Source organism: Haliaeetus leucocephalus, unplaced genomic scaffold (assembly GCF_000737465.1).
Source record: "Haliaeetus leucocephalus isolate CR32 unplaced genomic scaffold, Haliaeetus_leucocephalus-4.0 Scaffold195, whole genome shotgun sequence".
Lineage (NCBI taxonomy): Eukaryota > Metazoa > Chordata > Aves > Accipitriformes > Accipitridae > Haliaeetus > Haliaeetus leucocephalus.
The window spans coordinates 3,765,143-3,786,648 of NW_010972631.1; the positions used below are offsets into that span (position 1 = coordinate 3,765,143).

The following is a 21,506-nucleotide window of genomic DNA, read 5'->3' on the forward strand; positions in this document are numbered from 1 at the left end:
ATAGAAAGGCTGCACAGCTGGGAGTCGTGGTTTCAGCCCAGCCGGTAACAAAGGACCACGCGGCCGCTCGCTCACTCCTCCCGCCCCCCTCCGGTGGGATGGGGGGAAGACGGAGGAGAGAAAAAAAAACCAAACCTGGAACCTCGAGGGTTGAGATAAAGGCAGTTTACTGGAACAACACAAAGAAATTGCAACAACAACAACGGTACTAATGAAAAAGTATACAAAAAGAGTGAGGCACAGTGCAACTGCTCACCACCTGGGACCCAACGCTCTGCCACTTCCCCCACCGAAAAGAAGCGCCCACCCCCCGGCCCGCTCCCCCTTTATATACTGAGCATGATGTCACATGGTATGGAATAGCTCCTTGGCCAGTTCAGGTCAGCTGCCCCGGCTATGCCCCCCACCTCCCAGGTTCCTGTAAAAATTAACTCTATCCCAGCTGAACCCAGGACAGATGTCAAGGCAGGGTCAACAGCTGGGACTAGTGTCTTCATCAGCTAACTCGTCCCTGCTCATCAATCAGGTCACCGAGTACCTAAAACTGAGTGACGCGAATACCTCCTGGTGTGCTCACAGTGCACAGAACCAACAGGTCACACCAGCTTTACAGTGTTTAAGCACTGGTTCTGCATGTCTTCTATTTTCAGCTGTAAATACTAATTTTTAAAAAAAAATAATCATTACTTAATAAACCTATGCTGATTTATCATAATTGCATCTATAAATCCATTTCTAATGGCTAGACGCATGAATTTCAGCAGTCCCTTCCCTAAGGCCATATTAGTCAGCATGAGCTCAGACTGATATGTAGACAACTTTTTTTTCCAGACTCATAAGGAAGTGTAAAAAATTTATGATGTTGCTTTAACAAGGCCCACTGGGATTTGAGATTATTTATCTAAGCCCTTATTAAAGACAAAAACTTTTCTATGTTTAGCCTGCAGAGCAGAGCTGCTCTTCAGACAGTCCAGTGCACTTTAAAAATGAAGAGAATTTGATAAACATAGCACTGAAATCATGGAGAGAAGTATGAAGGATCTTTCCTCTGTATCCGTTTACCGCAAACCCAAAGTTACTAAAGAAAAATGGAGTGACAGGACCTCTTGAATTTTAAGGCCATTTCACTATACTAGGAACCAACAGTGGAAAACTTTTGTCATTGTTAGAAGGAAACTACTTGTGACACTGCAGAAAAAACCAGAAGATGAAAAAGATCTGTCTCATTCCCTAGCAGGAGGATTAATTCTCCTGTACAATTAATCTGATATCTCAACCTCATTCTTCAGCACCCAAATCTCTATTCTTTCTCTGTGAGGTAATTTTTACTCATGTATACCTCTGTTGGGACCTCAGTTTAGCATCGCTTTACTGCCTTGTCCTAGGAAGCTCTAGAAGGAGAATTAAATGGAATGTATTTCATAAGATACTTTATGTTCAACTCCCTCTTGTTTTCTTTCAGTAATTAGGAAATGAAAGTGTTTCTAAGGGCTTGGAAATGAAAAATGTGATGTAAAATTAGACCATTTAATTAAATTATAAAAATTGAACCTAAGATTTTTAGAAAAAATATTTTACAAGAGGCCATAGTGTGGTTGGTAGAAAGTTTTAAGTCACATACTTTCAAAGCAACAGAGTTGCTTTAGACATTTTCACTCCTTTTGTAAATGTGAGCAATCTGTGTATCCAGAAACTTAAATGCATTCTTTGTGTCTCAAGAAATTATCCATTCCTCCTTTTGTGAGAATTATACATTGATAAATACCTACACTGTTTCATTCAGTCTTCCTTTGGGTAAGTTTCTGCCATTTTCATTTTCAGTGTTTGCTGTTTTGAAGTAAGCTTTGCTTCTGACTTCCTTTTACCAAATCTGTAAGAGTGCTTCTCTGCCAGCATTTCAGAGTTCATGCGTGATTTCCGTTCTGTAGATTATTCAGAGGCACAATTTAAGCATCAGACACAATGATGTTGCAACCTCATGAAATTGAGTTCACCACTTCTCCAGGCACGTCCAGATCCTATTGTTTAGGGTATTCTGTCCTCAGACTTAAATTCCCACACACCACAAGAAAAATCTGTAACACTGCCTATTTGCTGTAATGCCTTAATGGTATAAGTTACATTAGTAAAGGTGCATTTTATTTTGCCAGTGCCAGAAACCTCATTTGGAACTGTGACTGGGAAAATACACTTCCTCTTCTTTGCAAAGGTCCCCATTCATCACAGCTTTCTGATAACTAGCTCTGAAAAGCTGTTCAGTGAGGTTCTTCTGAAAGAATTTACATTGACTGGCAGTCCATACAGGGAAGTCTACAGGTAAGTGGGCTGCACAATCCCAAAAAAACATTGAATAAAAAATGCAAGCCTGAATGTAGCTGGGGCTGGTATTACCATTTTTACAAGCAGTGACATTGAATATTGTACGAAAGAATGCAGATGCATAGACGTTCTAGATTATTGATTAAGCTACAGGTGCTGACCTTTAAGCAGCACGTGCATGTATTTTTACACTGTGTAGATAGAACAGGAATATGTAATCTCTCCCATGCCCCAGATAATATTTAGGTTTTGTTTCAATAAGTAATGGGAACATTGTCTTGGAATGTCATTATGTTCACGTTGCTTAAGGCAGAATGATTTAGTCTGGATACAAAATTCTGCTGTTTTGGATGCAAAACTGGTAAAATAATCTTTAAATCTGACAAAGCCCCAAACCATTATCTTTCATCTCTTGAATTGTTGGGGTTTTTTCCACAGCATCTGAGACATTTGAGATTTTGTCAATAATGGGTATTGACACTGGGCGCACATGACACAGTTGCTGCTACTCTGTAGGTATTTTAATCAGGTTTACCAATTTGGAAATCGTCTGGTAGCTCTTTTGGGAAAGTGAACCAGGTGTTTTTGGACTGACTTCAGTAATGTCTTGGTGAGCAAAGGAGGACTTCAAACAGCTAAAACTGGAAAACAAGTCAATCACAGTTGAAACTAGGAGCTGAAATAACTTAAAATAATTCTTGAACTTGCATTTGTGTTGCTTAGAATTATTACAAGAGGTTGAGAATGGTAAGTGTAGTTGTTGTCTTTAAATCTTGGTCATTGTATACTAGTTCCTTTTGAAATAGTTATACTAATAAAATTCCTTACTAAGGTGGTGCAGCTTGGTTCACCGCCCTATTTTCATTATGAGAAGTTCTATTCCTCTTTGAAAGCTAAGTTAGTTATCTTTACTATCTCCAGCTCTAAATTTTTTTAATGCATTTGCTCTTTGAAGAATTTGCTTGTCTGAGAATTGATTGGGTGAACTGAAGTGAATTAAATGCCATTTCAAATGAGATGGGTCTTCTGTTTCTTAAGCATCTGACCCACAACGAGTCTGGGCAGATGGCTCATGAGGTTTTTGGAACCTTTCGTACTGAACTAGTTCAAAAATTTAACTTTTGTATTTGATCTACCTTGTATTTGATCTTGTTTTGAATGATGGATTTGGGCTTTGTGATTGCCTGTTTATCAACCTTTCACATTTTACATGCTGAAAAATAATTCTCAGGTACTGAACATAGCATTCGTACATAGGGAAACTTTCTGTTGAGGTAAAGGGCCTTTCTGTTTGTGATAGGATACTTGACACCATGTGTTTCATGTTCTGCAATATAACATCTCATTTTGATGATTTTTAAATTAAGGTTATAGTTTCATGTAGAGTTGTAAAGGCATCTCAGGAGGGTAGTGCTATTGGTAGCATCTAGGCGTTCAAGACTCAAGACATGCCAATATTGGTAAATATGTCTTCATCCTGAGTCTTCCTCCTATATCTTGATCAGAGTTTCCAACCTGTGGGAGGAAAAGGAGGGAGGAAGGAGTCTGAAAATCATTCCTGTATGAGAGTTTGGTGGAAGTGTAGCCCAGGAGAGAGCAGAGACATTTAGTGTTTTCTTTGGGGCTTTTGCCTAGTGTCATGACGTCTGGAGGGGCTGAGAGACAGCCTGTTGTCTCAGCCTCCAGGTGGGAAGGTCGGCTGCAGACAGGAGATGCTGGCTACTGTGCACACAAGTAGGAGGAGGCCTCCTGCATTTACAGCGCATCACTAGAGGGTGAGGGTGAATAGAGGTAACCAGCAGAGGTGTCCTTTGATAAGATTCTGTAAGTTCTTGAGGTTGGCTTCTGGAAAAAATACACTGAGGCAAATATGTTTTATTTTTCTGGGGAAATGAAGTGTGTGTGACAGTACTTTCTGTCTGCCTTGCCAGTTACCCCCACCCTCCTTCTCCTGCCCCTGGCTTTTAATCACATTGGACAATTTTGGAGATAATGGGTCTGAATGATGCCTTTCCCACAATTTCTGTAAAACAGGTGGCTGTATAGAGGACAGCATCCTTGTTAGTGCCCCTGATAAGAAAAAACTATAGGTTTAAAACAACAGTAACAAAAAGAGTCTGCTGAGGAAGGCCACCAGTCCATGAGACATCACTAGTCCCATTAGCAGATGGAAATGCTTCCTTAAAATCCCGTGAATCTTTCAAGGATGAGCTATCTGGAATTACTTTGCATTACTGTAGGGTAACCATATTGATGTCAGCAGTTGCCATGAAGGAGCTTTTACATAGTACTTTGTTCTTCTACAGCCCTGCTGTGTACTTCTACCCTTCAGGAAATGAGAGTTATTAGAGGAGGCTTACTCCCATTTGCCAGGGCAGTGGCAAATTTATTTTTCTACATACCTGAAGTGTTGGAAGGGTCAAAAAAAAAAAAGATGTAACCTCAGAATTTGAGTGCTTGGTTGATACATGCTGGGAAGGGAGACTTTTTAGGTCAGTGGTGCTGCTGCTCACATTTGATATTCCCTGTAAGTAAGATGGCACCAGTCAGGCTTTTAACAATAGGTCAATAGCACGCTGCTCTGTACCCTCTGCATCCATCCCAAGCACAGCAGTCTACATTTATTGCCATACATTAAGGAAATTATGAGCCATCTGTTCTAATTTAAAGTAAGATGTATCCAGGAAGGAATCAAGAGGTGCTAAAGGTGAAGAAAAGTACTTTAAGGAGCAGGCAAAGCTATCCCTGCATTCTGAGCTGTAGGCATATCCAAGAAAACTGCAGTCTAGAGTCATAGCAGAACTGTTGCTAGTCTAGATGGTGATGACCATCAGCAGTGCCATGCTCCACTATGGTGAATTTATCAGCAGTGATCTGGCTACAGTAATCTGATCTTTATTGTTTTCAGACAAATTGTTTGAATTCTTTCCACCTGGGATGCAGTAAGATGTTCAAAAACTGCAGTTTAAAGCCTTAACACAACCGTTAAAGTGAAGAAGCACATTCTAAAGCATTGGCCATGCAGTTTTTACGAGAGTAATTTGCTGCTTCTTTTAGTGGGACCACGTTGCTTTGCTGCTGAGAAGTCTGCAATTACATTGTACTTTGGAGCTGCGCCAGCAATTCTGCATAGTATCGGCGTTCAAGAGCAGTTGCAGCAGACTTTAGGCAATGCCCAGCAAGAGCTAAGCTCCTGTGCTTTTCTTGGTTTTGTAGAACTTCTAAATTAATACATGAGTTCTGCTCTTGCACCCAACTAGACAAAAATGACGTAGGGAATTTTAAAAAGTAGTTTCAAGGAAATACATTGTGAATATGTTGAGTTCTGCCTGCCATGTTTTCTTCCTATTATGTCTATATATGTTTGAGCATCACAAGCCCAGCAGGAGCTGTTTTCTCCATGAGCTTGTATTCCTCAGTGAGATGCTCTAAAGCAGAACTTCACTGTAACTGAAGGAAATCTGCTGCAGTTTTCTGCTTTTACAGCTTCAGCTTTTGCCACAAACTCTTGATCTTGCAGATGAATGAAGAATTTCTCTCCCCATAGGCAGTTACTGTTATGGGTTGGCTCTGTGGATATAGCTACTGCTGCTGTACCTCTGTGCACTGTGGTTTTGCTGGTAGGACATATCCTGGGAAGTACCTGGCAGGCTTGTGATTTTATATCCAAGGTCAGTTCCCACAAAATTAACATTCCTTTTCCTCTTAATTCTATGATCAGCCTATTTTTGCTTACCTGGTGCTGAAGCTAAATAAAGATGATAATGTCTTAGTTATACTCACTGACCATCTGTGCATGGTTTGAGTACTGTCATGAATTTTAAGTTTAGTACATTTGCAAGTGTTCATGGTCCCACACATCTGTGTGTCCCATTGAATGCTAAGTCTGCTTTAGACATTGTCACCTGATTTAGCTTTTCATACATTCATTTTGGATATTATGAGTCTTCAACTTAAAGGTTGCAGAATAGAGGAACACCTGGTAATCCTTCCCTATGATGTTTAAGCTTTATTTCAGTGATTCTTGCAGCTGAAATTCTGTTTTGTCTTCTGCAGAGACTGTACAGTTGGTGCTGTTTTGCAGTGGAATGAAAATATTTTATGTGTGATAGGTTTGCAACTTAAAATCAATGCTTTTGAAATTGCATAGCAGCCAGCTGGAAGAGGGAAGGCAATGTAGAAAAGCAGTTGGTGAACACCCAAAAATCTTTAGTCTGGAGAAGTATGTTGAGCATTACTTTGAAATTACATGCTCCAAGGCAAAGATACTCCTGGACAGAATTAAAATCTCAAGATTTATTTCCATGCAAAAAGTTGCATTATGTCAACATAGCTTTCTGTGCTTCAGAGGAATAATCTACTTGTAAACAACTTTGTCTTGGTGCAATATACGCACACAGTTGTTTGGTTTTCTGTTTTTGCCCTTTACCACTTTGGAAAAAAAAGAATTGAATTCTGTGGGCTATACACAGGCTTTATTTGTGCTAATAGCATTTTTTAATAACTGTACCATAACCACTGGAGTTACATTTAAGTTCATGTAGGACAGTTGAGTGTAATAAAAATGTTGGTTGATGTGAAACAAAAGGAAGAGAATTCGGCCTGTACTTTACAGGTTGAGATAGGCAGCTTTTACTTCTCTCTCTGACTTCCCTTAAATAGTTTAAAATAATCAAAGCATGTTGAGAAGTAGTAAAATAATTTAAAAACGTAAATAAAGTGAATGTAGTTGAGATTCATATGCACTTGTCTAATGCAAACAAAATCATTTAATCCACTGTCTTTTAATGTACCTTTTAGCATGAGTTATTTAATCTATGCTACATATTGGAGTTAGAAATTAGAAAACTGCATGTGGAATACCTATTTTAAATCACAAAAGCATTCATTGGAGCAAATAGCATAATTTACTAAAAAGGCCCTTTGAAATATTACAAGAACATTTCATACTTCTTATGTCAGCCCTTCTGAAAAATATTATGGCAGTGGGCAGACGGTACTCTGGTGAGGTTAAATTTGAATTTTCATTATAAGCCTTTCTTATTAGTTTTAAATAACTTGTCCTTTTCAAATGGTGGCACACTGAAAGTTCAAGAAGGACTTACATTTTGTAGGATAAGGTATTTTAAACCTGCTGAATTGTTTTTGTGGTGGATTTCTAGATAACTTCTTTTTGACCAGACTCCAGAAGTGCATAGTTTTTCCATTCAAAATCTGCATTACTTAGAAAAAAGACAAAAGACTGTTAATAAAGGTTGTGTGTTTGTATATACAACTATTATATCGATTTATATTAATTTATAGAAATGTCCATAATTGTATAATAATATGATTAATTTGTGTATAATTAATTTATAATATATATACTGTATTAAAGTATATGTACTATATATATGATGTAACTTTATTATAAGGATTATATATCAGTAACTTTCTTATAAGAATGCTTTACAGGAGAGAGTATTTGAGACTACTTGAAAGTATAGAAGTTCAGTTAAATAAACCTTCGTCCTCTCTCTATAGTGATGCACTGGAAAAAATTAAGGTTTAAAACTTAGGGGTGGAGCTTCTGTTGTTGGACACTATGGTCCATTGCAATAAACCTAAAAAAGCACCTCCTCATATGGATCCCTGGATCACTGCTCTCTGTTGTCTTACTTCCCTTGATACGTTCCTCTTCTCTTGCTCATTTCCTTGCAAGGACACCAGTGGGTTAAATTTCTGTTCTTCCCTTTCTTGTCTCTTATGAGAGATTTAATACCTGTTGGTTTGGGATACCAGGCGACTAGTAAAGATCCCAGGGAAGATTTGCTCAAAACCCACAATTGACACTCCCAGCTATTGAGGATGAATGATGAACAGCATTAGAACAAGACTGCAGATGTTTGTTTTAGGAGGGAAGCAGTGATTCTATAAAGAAAGGTTTTTTTCCAGAGGAATTTGCTGTAGGCTGTGGAAGGACTGCACTTCTTAGTGTTCCATATTATTTAAATTTTGGCAAGAGTTTAGTAGCTAATGAGCATGCATTGATTTTTATGTCATTTTTAGATCACTGCAAGGATAATTAAAAGTATAAATAACTTAGCTTCCCGGTATATTAAGTATATAGACACATCATCAACCATAATTTAGAATTGTTTTTAGATTAAATCATTTTTACAAATAGTTATTTAATTTAGCAGGTTTGTCCTTCAGTTCAGTAAAGTCATCTGTCATTTACATCAGAGCTGTAATTCGTGGAAAGGGCAGCTTTAACAATATTCAGTGAACTCTCAGATTCAGGGCTGAGCTTCTGTCAGCTTTTATATTGGATTCTTCAGCATAGCCTTGATTCAGCAAAACGCTGAAGCCCTAGCTAGCGTAGTAATCTCCTTCTAGGGTTTCCACAGCATTTGGAGCCCTAAATGTAGAGTGCATTTACCTAGATCATAACTAATCGAGTCAAATTAATCCAGTGCCTTGGTAGCCATACTGAGTAGTGCTGTGAGTAAGAGCTTTTTTCATTTTCCAGTTTTGATGTCTGTAGACTACCCTAGGTTAATGTATTTATAGAAGTAGCCTGGTAGATCAGAGGTGGTGATGGGAGTGCCCTGGAAAGGAAAAAAGGACTTACCTGTTACTCTTCAAAACCAGACTTTTTTTGTATGTTGCTCAGACAGTTGCATTTTGAAATGAATCTCATGCATGATGGAGGGCTATTACTACTGATCAATGGCCTTGACACTAGTGGAAGAGGCTTCTTTTGAAAGAAATGCAATCTAGGGAGAACTCTGGTCCAGTTTTTCAAAATCTTGTGAGAATCCTTATCATTTTTTCCTGGTTTTGAACTACAAAGATTCTCTTGCTTCACCGGCATGCCATGAATATTGTGTTTTTCATGAAGACTTAGGACATTGTGGGTGGGTTCCATGACCTGATGGATGACTGTGGTTTTTTGCTAGCACTTCTATCAAGGAATTATGATATAAATTTTTGGTGTCCTAAACCTTGCTTTTAAGAACACAATTTTCAAATGTTACTCTGACTTATGTAGGCATGTTAGTAATTCATTGGGATCAATTCCATAATTAGCAGTGGAGAAATACCATTCTCTCATGCATGATGAATCAAATGTGCTTATCTGAAAACATTGTGATGAATTACTTCTGCTAGAGAAGTAACTGTCTTATCTTTAGTCTTATCTGAGTAGTTGTTTTCAAGTTTTGCTCATCTCTTCTTTCAGAGTTAATTGGTTGAATTTCAGATAACATTTGCTGATTTTTATTTTTTTTTAAGAAATCCAGATTTCCTTGGATTTCCCATTATTACCAGCTAAACAGCTTTGAAAATACCACTTCATTTTTTAAAACACCTTTCACATGTTACTATAGGAATTTTACTTTCCTAGCTGTATTTCTGGATATGAGAATGTGACAATCATACCATGCTCTAACTTGCTCCTTCAAACAAACCATTCCTTAGAGAAAGCATTGGAAAGGACAAGGGGGAAGATAGTCTTAGCCTTTCATCCTTATTTTGTACTTGTTTTGAATGCTCCGTTCTGACAGTTTAGCACATAGTACATAGTTATTTCATATCAGCATCTAGCATAGTAGCCAAGGATCTTTGCCCTTGAGTAGAATTTTACTCTGTTCAATTTCTGTACTACTTCAGTTCTGAAATGTATGCCAGAAATACATTAAACAATTTGATTAGCATTTATCATGTGCGGTTCTGTCTTTCTCAAAATGAAAGTTATATGAACATTTGAATTATATCTTTTAATCTTATGTCTGGTTATTGTGTTTTCATGGATGGGACTAATGTATATCATGTAGAGGGAACAGAAGGGGTGAGTTTGAGGTGTCACTTTAATCTGCAGAGGCTGCACCTCAAGTTTGGTTAACACTGGGAAGAACTCTGACTCTTGCTCTTACTAGGGATCAGTTCCATTATCATCAACCCTTCTTTCTACCCCAAAACTTAAGAGGTTTTCTTTTCCAGTTGTCCTGAACCTACAAAATTGAGTGCACTTCAGTAAAAGCACCAAGTCTCTCAATTTGGCTCACTCATTAGGGAGTATGGTAGACTGTGAATGACATGTTTACTTTGCTTGTAGTAGTTGAATTTGCTAGATAGAAATGTCATATTATTGAGTTTATGCTAATATTGTCCCAGGTAAATATCATTTAATTATCCAGTATGTATGTTGCTGAGCTCCATCAGCAGCTTTTCTCTGTGGAGTGACTAACGTAGATTTCTCCTCACTACTCAGACACTGATTTTTGGGAAAACATGAAACTTCCCCAAACCTAATATATTTGAGATCTTTCTTAAGAAATTGGGTTGAAATAGGCTAAGAAGTTTAAAAGTTCTGGGGAAGGGGGGGATAAAGAAAAGATGGAGAAAATGGGAAGGATAGAGTGACAGACAGGATGCTTAGAATGATTTGGGTTTTCCTGTTGGTGAGATCACTGGCAGGCAAAACTGGATGATGATGATGATGATGATTTACAGAGGTGGATTTAATGTCCTGTGAAAAAAATTCACTCTGACATGTCCTTTTCTTAACTCAGAGCATTCTCCTAGTTTGGACCATTTTACTGAGTATGTTTTGCTACATCTTACTGTTTTAACGCCTAGTTTGTAAAGCTGACTCACATCTCCCTCAAACACTGTCAAGGTCAATATGAAGTGGTGAGATTTCACCTCTCATAAAGTCAGTCCGAAGTAGATGCAGTCTTGCGCCCCACGATGACTTAGGGAATCTGTGTAGAATTTACGAATTTTATTTGATACTGAGAGTCATAATTTTTTTTTTTTTTGGTCGGACTGGGAAGTCCAGAATCTCAAGGCTTCTTTGAATGTAGAAAAGTTGAATGTTTGCAGAAGGAAGAACATAAAATAGCATTATTTCTCTTGTTAACCTCTCCTTCCTCCAGCTAATCTGTTTTACCTCACCTTTATTCCTTTCAGCCAGCATAGCAAGCTGTGCTGTACTCCCTGGGAATTATGCCAGCTCTTGCCTTTACTCACAAAAGGAGCAGGCTTGGCCCAGTCTGCTTTCTCTCAAAGGAAGCTTGGAAGCAAAAATTCATTGCTGAGTAAAGGTATTAAGGAGCAGGGGAAGAGAGCACGTGCATGTAAAGTCCTGTCTACATCCAAAGTGACCATGCGCACATGAGTCCTACTAGTTTCTTCCCCGTCTTCTTCCTCAGCCCTCCCAAGAACTCCTTCTGACGATTTGACCTATCTTAATGTCACATTGAATTATTCTTTTTTTTAAGACCAGGAGAGAAAAATGCAGTTTTGTTTATGTGGCTGAGGAACTCTTAGCCAGCACAGACAGTTGGCATTTGGGATCAGTCTGGGAGGAAGCACTGAGCTGATGGGCTGAGTTGTCTTCCATGGGTGCTCACTCTCCTGAGGAGCACTATCAGCCAACCTGCCTCTTTCAGTAAACAGAGAGCAAACAGTCTCTTCTTCTATACTGTGAGACAACTCTCCTTATACAGAAATGTTCTGTGAAACTAAGGTGAAAAAAACAGGGGAGTTTGTGTTTTGTTTTACTTTTGTTTTAAGCATGGATGTTTTTCTTCTTCCTCTACAATGAAGATTATGGAAATATACTGCCAAGAGTAATAGGGGTAAAGAAGAACAGAGAGACATGGTCTAATAAAGCAGTGAAGTCCCACAAGCACTTGTGTTAAATACTGTGAAAGGACAAGCTGTAAAGACTAATTCCTGACAGGAGTGTTCCTGGAGCAGTAAGTGCTAGGACACACATGGTTTGTTTGTAATAAGGGAATACACCGGAATCATTTCAGGATATACTTATAACTGAGCCGTTAATAAACAAGAATTACAATATAATTAGGCTAGATGTCTTTATGCAACAGTCCTTCCCCTGAATAAACCAACAGCAGCAAAAAAAGCCCTAGTGCAGTGTCAGGGCTGTAGGAGTTGGACTTTAAAATGAGGAGGCAGCTTCAAAAAATCTTCAAGTCAAAACACAAGAATAGAATCAGGGTACTGAAGTAAGTTGTGATGTTTTGAATATTGCTTGTAGGTCTGAAAAGTTTCTTTGTAGAGAGGGTGTTGATCTGTGGAAACACCTCCCCAAGACCCAGAACCTTAGCATATCACCTCCAGTCTCCAGACTCTCTAGATGTGTTTGAAGGTGCCTGCACAGTGCTTTGTTTAGACTTGCTGATTTCTGAAAAACTGAAAGCCCCAATTTTCCTAGCTTCACCTAAATTTGCCTGTATCACCAAACAAGATTGTGAAAAATGTAGAACAAAGACCTTGTAAGGAACATATAAAGGTAAGTTTCTAACAATATGTGGAGATGAAGTTACCAAATGATAATGAAATATAAACTTAATTCTGGATTACAATTAACAAGACTCCTTGGTTACTGGCTGCTCCATGCTTATCTTCTAGAGGTAGATATTCCTCCTGGAGCATTTGCAGAGTCTCTGGACCAGTCAGGGCTGTCTCTCCTGGGCTTGGCCACATGCAGTCTTTTAAAAGAATCCTGTTTCCTTTCAATGTAGACAAAGTATTTGGGGCTTAACTGGAGCCTTGTACCTTTCAATAGTGAAAATACTCCAGGGTGTCTTCTAAACTACACACCTTCCTGTCCTAGCAGACAGGGGTTTTTTGTGGTAGCTTTAAACAGCTTTTCCACATCCATCTGGCACAGTATAAGTCACCAGTGACATACTACATATTATGAAGGCTGTTAATATGCAGCAGGTTTTGGCCTCTGTGCTTTGGTATGGTCTCAGCCATGTGTGGAGACCTTAAGTGATGCACTGCCATTAGAAGTGCCAGACGGTGCCTAGCCCAGACTGCCTTCCTCCTTCTCCTTACCTTGTACAGTTTAGACCTCCTTATGTCAAAGTGACCCACTCATTTTGGTGAGGGTTGAGAAAAGTCATGGTACATTTGGTAATTTTGAAATTATACAATTCTCTTTGTCTTTCATGGTGGATTTCAAAAAAAAAAAAGAGAGAAAGCACTCCTTTTTTTAGGGAGATGAAAGCCCCTCTGACCCTGTGTGCATTATGGGTCTGACTTCTGTGTATTGAAGCAGAAGTGGATTCTTACATACCCATAGATAAATGAGGAAGGAGGAAAAAATGTAAAGATTAGGAAAAATCCAGTTAAAATCCAAGAGGCCACTTTCAGACAAATGGAAGTGAGAAAGTGGAAATACACCCACCCTTTGAAGAAAGATGTGTAAATTATACTAAGTAGAACATCTTCTAGAAGAGCTAATAAGGTGCTAGGAAGAGTTAATAATGGAAGCATATGTCCAAAAAGTGTATATGCAAGCCTATATCTAAGAAGCAAGACTTCACAGAGAATTGGTAGGTTTGGGAGACTTGAGAGAATGAGAACCATCCAGAAGGACCCAGATATTGTGAAGAGAGTATTTGCTTAGTTTTCACCATGCTGAATGTTGGGATGATGTGTACTCTTTGTAGGTGCTTAAAAAAGTGCAGCTATTTCTAGATAGGACATTAAAACAAGCTGGTATGTTCACGAGCAGCGGTTCAGTCAGAGTAATATATTTCCAGAAGAGCTGGAGGAATTTAAAAGTGAAAGCTGTTGCTAAAATTATTTATTGAAATCATGAAGTCTGGGACATGGAAGGGTAGCAAGCATTGTCTTCCAAAGTGATGCTCTCAGATCTGCTGAGAATAATTGGCATCCATCTTGCTCTGGAGTATCTGATACTAGCTGCCTAAATAAAATTGTTAAACTAACTGGGTCACTGATCAGTCTGACAGTTTGTGCATTAAGGAAGAAACAACCCTGAACAATAGTAAGTGGAACATTCCTGTGTTTTGAGTTAATCTTGTTGAATTAATCTTGTTCTTCAGCATGTGGTAGCGGGAACAGTTTATAGAAATGTGCTTTCAGAATGTTGTTTTTATGACTAGCTCTAGAAATCTTAATTCTTTTAATACATCTAAAGCAGAAACCTGTGTAAAATGAACTGGGATTGAGTTTTTGCTTGGTACAGACTGTTAGTAAGGTTCCAGTGAAAGCATCATAAACATAAATTTTGAAAATCACAGCTGACCTTCTGTCTTTTCAGAAGTGAAAGGACATTTTTCTTTCTAGAAACAATAAAAAGTGGAGGCATTATGTTCTGTGTAGAATACTCTATGTGTAAAAACACTGTATGATGGGAAGTTGCCAGTGGCAGATGCAGATTGGTTCAGAAATAATCAAACTTTGATTTAGAAACATGAGCGGATTGCTCTAATGTGTGCTAGGTTTTCCTTTCACATTATGTATCTTTTTGTAAGATTGGTGGAACGGATAAGGTACTCTAAATGCACCTCGTATTTCTGGTAAAACATACTTATCTGTGACTTTTACAGGGAAAATGAGAAGAGAATCTTTATCACAATACTATGACACATTCTAATATTTATTTGAAACTTGGGTTTTAGATATATTTTAAGAGAATGAAAAAGTTTTGTGGGTTTTTTTTTTTTCACTTTATAGCCTCGCTGATGCATGGGAAAATGATATCGGAGTTCATCCTTTAAAGTTTCCAGCAGAAACATGTTTGGAATTACTGCTGATACTGGGTTTGAGTACCACCTCTCTGCCACCTTCACTGCAATGCATGAACTCTTTTCAGGTAAGGATCAGCTGCTATTTCAGTATAAAGGTGTTACTTCTAGGAAAAAAAGATCCCCGGGGCCCATAAACCCTTTCAGAGTAAAGGTTTATCTTCTGTAGTTGTGTGACTCTCCATTATATTAACTATAGGAATGGAGAACTTCTTGTAGTGCTCAGTTTCTTTCAATTGTATTAAATGTAGACCAAGGCAGGAAATGTCATTGGATTTTTAAACAGTGAATCACTGCTTAAATTAAATTACATGTTTAAAGAAATTTCATCAAACTTAGGCTGGAGTAGCTAGAATCATTATATAAATTCTTCTTGGCTTAAAAAAAAAATAAAAAAATCCTCAGCTAAAAATAAATATTTCCACTGGTGAAAACCTGGAAAATTAGGAGTGAAGCATTCACAGTTTTGGCCAATGTTCTTCTGTATGGTACTGCTGAAGTTCTCAGCAGTCATAGAAATTTTCCTAAGAAAACATTGTTGCAGGCATGTTAAATTGTGATTTGTATTTGTCATGTGTCTGAAGATTTATGATTTTTACAAATGAAATACACAGACATCTCAATTCATGGTGATACGACATATCAACTCAACCTTTTTACGATGTTACTGTCTTCCCTTGTAGTTACATAGTCCATCAGTTGTGCATTGATGCAAATCTAAACTAAGCAGCTGTTGAGCAGTAAGCATACCTGAATCTGTGTTTGTTTTGACAGCTATAGAAAAATCATTATCTTAGGAGGACTGAGTGTCCTAAACAGTTTATACCACAAAATCTGGTAGCTTCTATTTGTCCATACTCCCAGTTTGTAGTTAAGGCACATTTAATTAGTGTTCCTGAGTTATGTTTACTGAAAAATAATCTTATTGTAGAAGTTTGGAGCCAGAAAGAATATGGTCATAAACCAAAATCAAATAATTGCTTTTAATAGAGTTACACCAATGTACACCTGCTGAAAACACTCCTAGATGTTAGGAAATAAGTATGCACCTGCATTGTCTGCTCCCTTTGCATCTTGTGTGCTTGAAAACAGGGAATCTGTGTGTGGTGAACTCTCTAGTATGGCAGCAGCCATTGATCGTTTCAACATATTTTAATACCCAAGGTCAGAATTGTTATTGGGTTGTATATTCAGAGGCCATAAAATTGAAGAATCTCCTGGATACTGGCAGAGTGAGATTGCAAAAATTATGTGTTTCAAGGATTGGCTAGTACCTAGTTATCCATGCAGTTGAATAGTCTTATGTTTCCTATTAAGAAGTGAACTTTTGGTTGTCTAACCCCGGAGGATGTATTCCTTGTCCGTTGCATTGCCAGTAATCTGTGGTAAAGTCTTCTCTGCTTTACCCATGATAGGTTAAATAGGAGTCTCTTCTTGTACACTGAGGCTGTATGTCCTGTCTTATTTCTGTGCGTACTCAGTCCCGCTTGTGCGGTTAGGATTTCCTTTGATTTGTATATCTGGGTAGAGATAGGAAGCCATAAATGACTGTCAGCTGATACAGATACAAATTGGTAAACTCAGGAAGGGTTTTTATTTCAGAGTACACCAAACACCAGACTTTTCTTTTTCCTTGTCAGACTCCATGATCGTGCTTGATTGCTCCTGGGTCATTTTAGCTTCGTGAGGCTGTCTCTGGAAATGAACCGTCACCCTAGAAACCCACCATGCACGGCCCAGAAGCAAGTCAGGGGTACAGTTATGTCAACCGTGGGGCAGGAAGGCCCCGTGCATCCCCTCTGACTTTCAAACTCAAATTTTGGTGGAACCACAGAAAGCAAATGTCACAGTGCTTTGCTGAACTGAAGTACTGTGAGGAATGATGACTTCCAGCACTGGTCTGCACAGATCTTAGTTTGCCTGCCTGTGTGCCAAAGTAGGTGACGTGGCAATGCCCAGTCTTGGTCGCAAACATGATCTCAGGCTGAAGATACTATATTTTGAGGAGATTGCCAGTGCCTGTGCTTTCATAGCAACACAAAAGGCAAAAATTCATAGTTTTTGAAAAGCCCAAGTTCTGAAACCTGCTCTCCTAAGACAATGTTGTATTTTCCTAAGTGGGAGGAAAGGAAAATGGCTGGTTTGATAAACTTCTGCGTCCAACTTTCACTCTCCTTGCCAGACAGTCAATATCACCAAGTGTTTGTCCTGGAGGGCAAACACTGTCCAGGAAAATATTGTTTTATTTATTTTTATTCTTTCAAACCTTGTTTAGATCTAAGTTTGTGAATCCATGAAGCAGAAACAAAGCTTGCCCGAGCTTTTCATTGATGCTTTACAATGGGCTGTCAGTCTTACCAGATTTTTTTCTGGCTTGCTTCTTAGTACTCATGTCCACTTTCTGCACAGCAAATATTAGAATTACATGTCCTAGTTTTTCTGTATTTTTCTTGGAAAATCTGGCAAGATCTGCAGAGAGCTTGAATAATGATATTAAATTGTGCTGTTGCCTGAGCATAAGATCCCTCTGCATCCAAAGTAGTGAAGATTGCAAGTCAAACATGGAATAGTAAAAGGGCGCTAATCGAAAACCGCTATTTCATGTGTCTTAATGGAGTAATACCAAAATGACAAAAACTAGTTTCATTTTATTTTGTGGTAGACCTAGACCTGGTGGTAGTCTAGGAAAAAAAAAAAAAAATTTAATTCTGTATTACAATAATCCTTGTATTTGAACTGAAAACAATCACAGAGTTTCCTGTTACCCACACATGGCAGTCTTGTTCAACAGGAGACCAGGCTCTTGCAGCTGAATGCTGGCATCTGAGTGCTGGGGGAGTTAGAAGGGAAATGACCCCAGAAAGTGCCAGAGTTTTCTCCTTTCGTAAGTGTTCCCACTGATGGACGTGTGGTGTAGAGCTAAATGGACCACTAGTTTCCACTGGTGCTTTTCTTTATGTTTTGATACAGTATTTGAAAATGCATCTAACAGACAGCTGTATAAGTAGTGATCTAAAAGTTACAGTTTAACTCCTGATATCATGTCAGTATAGCTTTAAAAAATCCAATTGTTTTTAATTAGGTCGCCAAAAATGATCTCACCCACACCCCTGTGTTGTTTGAGACTGTATTTACCCTGTCTCCCTATTATATTACAATGTTGCAGTGTTGACAAGCCAAAATTTTAGTTGGTATACATATGCATTGGATGATGTTTAGGTTGTAAAAAGCACATGAAGGAAATGTGCTTAGTTGCTAATCATCTCTGTAATAAACTCTGTTCTGCTTTGTGTTCTAGAAGTGTTCTCTGGGACTAGCTTAGCAGACTCTGTCTCTATGCTGAGACATAAATTAAATTTTATTTTCCAATGGTGTGCTACTGCTTAGTAACATAATATTTGAAATCGCTTTTCAATTCCATTTTGACCCTGTGAAGATCTTTCGGTGTGATTTATGTTGCTGGAGGAGCCTGGAAGAGGGGAGCAGCAGCAGACTATGTTACGTGGCTCTCTGCTGAGTTTAAGGTGCTCACTGCAGCCAGCTTTTAAGCTTCCCCAGCTGTTGATCCTAGGTACTGGGTTGTCTTTGGCTCATCTTTCTTTTTACCTGTGCAGTTACATTGACATTGTTCTGGTGGACTGTAGAAAGTTAAATCTTAGGAAGCTTGAGCCCAGAAACTCTGAGGGACCAAAGTGGATAGACTAATTCTTTGCTGGTTGATGGCTGCTCCTGGGTTTACTGTAGAACATGGATTTGCAGCCCTGACTTGCACCTTCCCAGGCTTGTAATCCCTCACCCATGGTAAGGATGTCTCAGATCAAGGGACTAAGATTGACTGAGGCACTTGATATTTATCCTGGAGAAATGCAGAAAGCAGTAAGAAAGGAGAGAGGAGTTCGCTACTAGAAAAGATTAAAATATTTTTTAGCTTGCTTTTGCTCTGAGCGTTGTTTTGCCGCTCTCTCTTCAGGTCCGTTAACACTGTACGGAAAGCTGTGTTACCTTATTACACTCTTGATCTATCTGGCTCTCCACCCACCTGAGCTGTCAGCCCTTCTTTGCTTTAGGAACAGTTGGGCTTGACTTTGTGTATTATTCTTAATACTTGCAAGCACTTGTAGCTAGCACCCACTTGAGTTATCATGTACTTTATCACTGAACTGTTCAGCTGCTACTCCTCAGTGTAGTCTGGGAGGATGTGTTGGTACTTTAGAGCCTGCAACACAAAACAGTTAACACAGGGAGATGCTTTAAAGTGACAAGTAATGTCTGCTGTGTTTTGCTAACCTTATCTTGTCTTTCTCTGAATTCAAGCACAGTGAACAGAAAATGTCCTGGATATTGAATTGTTATGATGATATATGGGGCTGTTCAGCACATTCTCTCTCATAGCTGTTATTGGGGGAAACCAGGCATTTTACTTCGTGTATCAAGGTGCTATTCATAAAGCCACAGACTGTAACAAGAGTTCTCACGGTTAAATAGGTCACAGTTTTATTTTTACTTTCAGATTTGCATGAAATTTAAAGGAGATTGCGATTAAGAACTGCCAAGCAGTTTCAAAATTTCATTTGTAGTAATCCTTCATATTCTTTGGTGCTGCACCCAATGCCGTTGGTAGCTTATCAGCACACTGTCTGGTTAAGTAGAGCCAGTGTTTAAAAGTAAACAAAAAGTCTTCATTCTGTTGTTGCAGTAAGCATTCCTAGAAGTGTCTCTGAAGGAAAAACTCATTTGCAGTTACTTTGCTTCCAAAAAAAGGAGGAAAAAGTTTTACATAGAGCAGCTTGTCAAGTTCTCTATCATTTGAAGTCTTTTATTAAAAAGTGCAGAAAACTTCCTAAAAGCAACAGGTTTAGAGATATAAAGTAACAAGTGCCTCAGAAAACATAAGAATGAACAAATAAAATATTCATTATAGTTTAATGGCTCTAGTACATGAGTATCAAAAGTACTCAAAATACTCATGGAAGGCAAAATACAAAATTACTGTTGTCTTTCAGGTCTATACATGGTCTGAACTAAAATGTGCCTTGATATTCAGTGTTTTTTAATATTGATACTTTTTTATGTGGGTGTGTACGTGTGTATATATATATATAAAGCACTTTCAAACTACTTTATTGCAAAAAGAAGTTAGCTGAAGATAGAGGACACTTGCAGATGCACCTGTGTTTTCTGACAATCCTTTTTGAAGCAAACAGCTGAGTAAAATTTAGAAGTATCTGCTCTGCTCAGCTCAGCTCCTCCTTTTGTTCCATTCTAGGCATTTGGAGCTGAAGAGGTTGCACAGATTCTTTTAAGTTGGACTCCACTCCTTTGGAGCACTGTCAAACAGCAGCAAAGATAGAACAAGGAGCTGCTCTGGTTCAAAATGATTTGGGAAATAGTGATATAAGAAATGAAAACGTCAAGAGGGACGGAATGGCTTTCAAAATATTGTGTCTTTTATTCAACTATCCCAGTGTCATGGTTTAAGCCCAGCAGACTAGTATAAAAGTGCCTGCTGTGTGCTTTTTCTAATTTTGACTAACTCAGATAGGTTGCCAGGATGACATAGGATGGATTAATTTTCTGTTTTATTGTGATGATTATGTGGAAGTTTTTAGTTTGATTTCAAACAATTTTAAATAGGAAATAAGTACCCAAGCCATATATAGGAAAGCAGATGTAGTTTTGTAAAATATGCATACAAATATTTCGTTGACCTTAAAATAAAAGAAGTTATAATGTGTATATTTTAGGGTTTTGTTTGTGTTTGTCTGCATTTACTAAAAGCCGTAATAAATCTGTTGAAGCACTGCAGAATAATTTGGAAAATATTATAAAATTATATTGAACAAATGCTGACAAGAGCAAGTGATATTAAGAGAGTTAGTGCTTCAAAGACAAATCTAAATACTTCTTTGCAGAATGATAGAGATTTCTAGGTTCAATTAAGAGATTATTGTCTTGTTTTTCTTGTCTGCTACTTAATTGTCCTATAGTAAGTTGCTTTTTATTACGCCACTCAGGTTATCTTACTTGGTGTTCACTGTAAGCTATCTTTTACAAGTATCTCTAGAGTGTTCAGTTGTATTTCTTGAACACCGAGACTATCCGCTTCTTTTAATGTTAGCTCTTGGAGCGTCAAGCTGAAACAGAACAATTTTTTTATTGAAGTATAATCAGTATTTTTAAGTCCTTGTTGAACCTGTACCAAAAATGTTTTATAGTACTGATTCCGCATAAACTTTATTAAAACATAATGTCTCCTACCTGACGACTTTTCGGCTCTGCATATGCAGGAGAATATTGAGCAACGTCCTGTACCTCCTTATGTGTCCCGTATATGACTCATCCATATCTGCAGCACAGGCTCTCATTTCTAGGCTATGGTTTCTTGATATCTGGTGCTGCTTTGGAGATGCTGATGGGAAGGTATTATTTCACTTATCTTATGTGTGGCATGGCTACATTTCCTGTAATGGAAAGGAGCTGCCCATTTATATTGGCCTGAAACAGAACAAAATCAGTCACATGTAAACCTAAACTGAAGCTTTGAATGGGGAAAATGCAAGCTGAGCTTACTTGTGGAAGCACAAAATTTTATGATTACTTCAGTGCTCAGTG

At 38.3% G+C, this 21,506-nt stretch overlaps 1 protein-coding gene across 1 annotated transcript in view; it reads left to right on the forward strand.

The window, feature by feature from the left end:
- The window catches only part of UBE3D (ubiquitin protein ligase E3D), an 87,222-nt gene that overhangs the window by 37,513 nt on the left and 28,203 nt on the right, over window positions 1-21,506 (forward strand). Inside the window, exon 9 of the mRNA XM_010565816.1 lies at window positions 14,824-14,962. Coding sequence (XP_010564118.1) covers window positions 14,824-14,962 — 139 coding nt within the window. The remainder of the gene's footprint in view (window positions 1-14,823; window positions 14,963-21,506) is intronic.